This window comes from Phaseolus vulgaris, chromosome 5, assembly GCF_051622355.1.
Source record: "Phaseolus vulgaris cultivar YP4 chromosome 5, ASM5162235v1, whole genome shotgun sequence".
Classification (NCBI taxonomy): domain Eukaryota; kingdom Viridiplantae; phylum Streptophyta; class Magnoliopsida; order Fabales; family Fabaceae; genus Phaseolus; species Phaseolus vulgaris.
Window position 1 is genome coordinate 7,551,827 of NC_143502.1, and position 5,874 is coordinate 7,557,700.

General features: G+C 36.4%; 1 protein-coding gene across 1 annotated transcript; it reads right to left on the minus strand.

The window, feature by feature from the left end:
- Positions 1–3,768: 3,768 nt before the first annotated feature.
- On the minus strand, positions 3,769–5,432 carry LOC137835035 (uncharacterized). The gene has a single exon (XM_068643334.2). The coding sequence runs from the start codon at positions 5,264–5,266 to the stop codon at positions 4,025–4,027; it is 1,242 nt and encodes a 413-aa protein (XP_068499435.1). The 5' UTR covers positions 5,267–5,432; the 3' UTR covers positions 3,769–4,024.
- Positions 5,433–5,874: the final 442 nt, after the last annotated feature.

Here is a 5,874-nt window from a genome sequence, read left to right on the forward strand (position 1 = left end):
ATAAGACTCTCTTGTGCACTTGGATATTTCTTGGGAACAGTGCAGAATCTTAGCTACCACATAAAACTTCCCAATATCTAATAATCTAATGATAAAATGGGTTGGTTATCCATGTTGGCCAATCATAAACTGGCATCTAATACACGTTTTGGTGCTTTTGGGCCAAAAGAATCTTGGTTTAAGCAAGGTCTAGATTCTGGAATGTGACAGCAGCCAAGAGTGTGACACAAACTAAACTCCTATAAATCATAATAACGATGATTTGATTTCAAAGTAATCATGAGTCAATGCAGTATTTGTGTAGCCAACCATGAATGACATTTAGAATAAAATTTATATACCATTTCTTGTTGTTGAATCAAAATTAGAGTCTTACATCTGTGTGTCTACGGATGAATACTAGTGATCCTAAGGTGGACTGCTTACACGTTTGATGTGGATAGTCAGTATTGAATTAGACTCCTAATGATGATTAGTCTATAACATATACACCAGCAACCCCAAATGACTAATAATATCAATGGAATATGTTTACTTGTTAAAGTAACAGTTATATCATGTTTTTGATGCAGTGAAAGGTATTTTACTTTACACACAAGTGCATATTAATGCTTCTGTTATTAGTGTTGTCTTCTGCCAACACTTGTGATTTTGGACTGACTTAATATTTGAGTTAAAAGTATGATTATATAGGTTAGACTGTATGCAGCTAACACTGGTAATTTGCATAAAAAATGTGTGTACTAAATATTAGCTTAACTTGAGAAAACAGAACTCTAGTTATGATCAAAGATCAGCACTACTAAAAGCACATAAAAAAGTGTTTTTAAACTCAAAAGTGATGACATGGCGTCCAATTTCCAATTTTGGAGAACAATGGTGCACATCCATCTGGGAACTGATAAGAACATGGTCATGCATCCAAATCCAATCGGTTAATTTATATTTAATATTCCCTAGAGTTTTTGAAAAGTCTAATTCACTTGGTGGACCTAAAAACTTAATCCATTGTCTATAACATGCAAATACGGTTACTTTACATTCAAACCTACATGATGAAAATTTGACTAGTTGATGAGAGTGATGTCGTGCCTATCTGAAACCACTAAGGAGGCTCTCTGGTGTTGATGTGCATATCATCTTGTTTGCACTGTAGTTTCAGTCATTCTTCTTTTTGTTGATGGCAACCTTTCATGTCATTTTGCTTGGAATCATCAAAATGAAAGGAAAAACATTGAGCAAAAGCCTAAAACGACAAGGTTGAAGCACGTGGCATGGGTTGTGGCAGTGCCATGTGTAACGAAGCCGCCCACAATTGGAAAGGGAACAAAAGGGTTAGTTCATGGGTAGACGTTTAAACTTTAAACTTGGTGCAATACCAAAACACTCATCATCATTACTCTTGGTCTTCAGAATTACCTTTCCAACATTACAACCACTGTTGACAAAGAAAAAATCACTTATCATCAGTCCCTGCAAATACGGCTTTTGACAGAGAAACCAAGTTGGGTTTAATATTAATCTCTCCTAATTGGGAGGGATCAGTTGAACAAGAATTGACGTGGCTGATCTACACGAGCAGCACACACGAACAACTTTGACTGGCTTTGAAGCTGTTGATAAGACAACTGTTGGATAGGATCGGTGAACTTGAACTCTACAAGGATGAAATTGTCAAATTGTATAGTATTACTGGATAGAACAAACCAACATTGAATATGAATTGAAAATGATATATAGCAGAAAATAATAAAACTATATCTTCATTCATTTTTCTTTCTCTGAGAAAAATGAGATCAAGTGATGATTTTATTTTATTCTGTCATGTCAAATAATGAAATGAAAATTTTATTTCATTCCAGTGCATTCAATTCCACTAACTCTCTGTATATACAGGATATACTTGTACTCGTATTAGCCACCTATGGATTTATCCATTTCAAACCATCAACTATCACATCAGAAGAAGAGATCAGGATTCAATGGAATATACCCCTTGGCACATAGCAGCCCAACCAGATTATACAAAATGATATATGCCACTCGTTCACGTCTTTTTTGTATTTTACTCAGAAATAGTTATTGAACATATAATCTCTTCCTCATTATTATTATATGACAAAACTGCTGACAGTTCCACTTATTCATGAAATATCTCATTCTAGCTTTCTGATATTTAGGTCAAGTATTTCTCTAAACTATGTTGCACTTAATTGTAGAGCTTACACAATACACAATCTAGCTCATCATCAATTTTAAAGTTAAAAAATAACACCAGAACTTAGTAATTAAGGAACCATTTAAAGTGTTGAACTTTTTGCTCCCAGCAGATGAGTATCAAAAGAGAGTGAAAGAGAGAACAGATAAGATGTAATTCATTGGCTAAAAGAATAAAAAGCATGCTTGATGTAGAAACATTTAGGGAAGTCAGAAAAATCAATAATATCCAATTAAAGCCAAATGTTTGCTCGCGAATGCTATTGCCTCAGAATATGTGTTAACTTTATTTTAGAATACCTTATAACTTACAAATAGCTAATTTGGAGTCCTGACTACAACGGCTTAACATGAAAAACCAATAGCAACTTTTAGCTAACTGGTGTAACTCAAATTATCACTAACTACAGAACCCAATTCCAAGTCCAAACTAACTTAGCACCATAAGGTCACATGTTTTATTGTTGTTTCTGACTATACCATTTGATGAGATGAGATCCCTAAAGTCCGTCTAACAACTACACAACAGAATTTCTAAAAATTTGAATGAGAAACTAAAATTTTAGACAAATCTGGTAGCACAGTACTGAAGTTGGAAGCAGATAACCAAGGATGTGCAATTTAAAAGGAACAAGTTACTGCAAGAAGAAAAAAAGTTTGAATGTGTTCATGAACCTACTCTATGCAGAAATGGCCTTTAGTATACAAGAGTATAAAGACACGTGAATAAAAAAGAACATCAAAGAGTTTAAACCATAGAGGAATTAGGGCCATAACTATCAGTTTCCAAAAATACCATACACATTATCCACTATATAGTATTATAATTTTGAGCAGATATTGTTAAAAAATACTTCTAATGTAGCTATATATTTTAGAATAATAAGAACTTTTGCAAGTAATCAGTCAAACACTCCCTAGTGCGGACCCCACAAAAGAAAGACAACAGAAAAACGAGGACAGATGTTCTGGTAGCTTAAATCATTACAAATATGTACTCAACATGTCTACCAGCTTACCTCTTTAAGATCATTTATGGGCTAACTACCGACCATTAAGATGGTAAATCTCAATACCAAGACATGCAGCATTTGAGTGTTTCATTCCACATCAAAAAACGAGCAATGAAGGCAAACATACATGACTAACACATCCTAATTAACGATAAAGTGAGTTTTAAACCCAAGTTATTTTATACTAAGGCTTTTTTTTACTCCCATTATGGGTGCCCTCAAGTACAGCTAAATAGATAGTTTCAGACTAGACATTTCCATTAGTCTTAGCATTCAAGAAATGAAAAACAGACACTTAACACGCAGAATTCCAATAAAAATAATGGGTATCTACTACCAAAAAACCAAGAAGCAAAATTTAAGGTAAAAATCTTGATAACAAAAGGAAAACAGCAAAATTAAGCAGTCAACTCACTGAAAGCACCAATTGCTCTCAGCATTCTCCTGCCATTTCCTTGATACTTTCATTAATAGTGAAAAGAAAAATTTGCAATATCAAAATAACTTAATTTTCTAAATCGATCTCCAACAAGCAATATCTAAATGACTCAAGTATATTAAACTTGCCCGGATGCAAGATTTTGAATTCAACAATCATTATAAACCTCAACTATAGAAAATTTTAATTAGCAAATAACAAATAGAACCAACAGAAAACACAACCGCCCTAATACATGGTCAAAAATAAAAATGCAGCGGAGGACTCAACAAGCAAAACCACACAGGCTTGCACGGAGCCACAACAAGCAACAGTTTCTTACATCAATCGCTCATAGACAACATCATCCAACTGATTAAATCTTCTTAATTTTCTTAGCCTTCACACTTTTCACAGCCTTAACACTTTTCACAGCCTTCACCTTCACTTCCCCTGTTTTAATCTTCTTCAAGTCCCCTTTCTTCGTCTTCTTCACACCTGATTCTTCATCCCTAACAACCAATTCACTTCCATTCTTCACCTTTTTCTTCTTCTCCTTGGCACTAGACTCCTTATCCTCAGCAAACAATTCACTTCCACTCTTCCCCTTTTTCCTCTTCTCCTTTACACCAGACGATTTCTTCAACTTCTTCTCACCACTCAACACACTCGAATCCCCTCTCTTCCTCTTCTCATTCACCTTATCATCACTCGCCAATTCATTTTCAATCTCATCCCCACCACCACTCTCATCCATATACCTAACTTCATGAATCCTCCCCTTCTTCTTCGCCGATTCACGAACCTCCCCGTCCTTTTTCTTCCTCTTGTTCTTCTCCTTTATCTCAGCTTGCTCGTTAGCACCCTCAATCCTCAACTTCACATCCGGAACCACCTGATACACCGGCAACGCGACACTCTCCATCATCTTCAAATGCAGCGACCGCACATTCCCCCACTTCTTCGGCACAACCTCCACAATCCCCTCAACCGCAGCCACCACATTCTCCACAATCGAGTCCTTCTCCATCCCCACCTTCGCAACCCTAACCACGCTACACGTGCCGGTCCGCATGAACAGCATCGCGGACGAGCACGCCTTCTCCACCTGCTCCTTCCAGTTACTCTTCTTCAGATCCACCGGCACCGGCAACTTCCTCTTCTTGAAAAACTGCTTCCCGAGTAGCCGAGGAAGCAACGGCACAATACTCTTCTCCGAAAAAAACAAATCGTAGGAATCACAGAGCTTCCGCTTCGCCTCAAAAGCGCGATAATCGGAGGCCAGCTTTGACAGTTTGAGGACTTTCGCGATGGGGATGGACTCGGATTGGATCCTGGCCTGGGCCTGCGCCTTGGTCACGCGGGCCTTGTTGGGCCGGTCGTCGAGGATGAGACACTGTTCGGAGAACTCCGAAAGGAGGGAGTGAGGGAGAGGAATCTTGTATGGGTTAACGCGCGATTTCGAGGGAACCTTCTTCAGCGTTACGATGAGGTACACGAATTCATCATCTTGGTCGAAGAGTTTGGGCTTCTGAGTCTCCGATTGGGAACGACGCCATTTGAGAAGCCCATCTACGGCTTTCGAGACTGTGGTGGGGTCTAGGTTCTCGGAAGCCATGCGCGAAGGTAGGGTTTAGGGTTTAACAAGATAGAGTTCAGAGATGAAGAAGAAAGAAGAAGAAAACGAAGAAGGAGAATTAGGGTTTTGGTGGTCAGAGTTGGGATATAAGGGGTTTGACTTTTGATTTGGGCCGTTGAATAGTTCTGGACCTTGGCCCAAATCTAATTACAATTAAACAGAAAAACTATTGTTGTTGTTTTCTTCTTTTAAAAACAAATAAAACTATAGTGAAAATAATTAGGAAAAAGGAATTAAAATAATTTAAGAATAAAAAAAATATGATAACTCTACGGGACATGTATTTTTAATCATCATTATTATATTCTTTTTTGGAATATTAATATCACAAATAGTCAAACTTAATGAATTAAACTACACAAAGATTTATATAATAAAAATAAATTGTGAGTTTCTAAATAATTTATACTTCTTTTGAAAAGTAAATAAGATATTGTTTAAAGTACAGTTTTGGAAGTAATAGAGTGAATTAAAAAGTCAGGACAATACTAAAAAATCAAAGATTATAATACATTAAAAATTAATCGATGCATAAACAATTTCATGAAATTATCCTATTTATATAAAATGATAAATGCATTACTTAA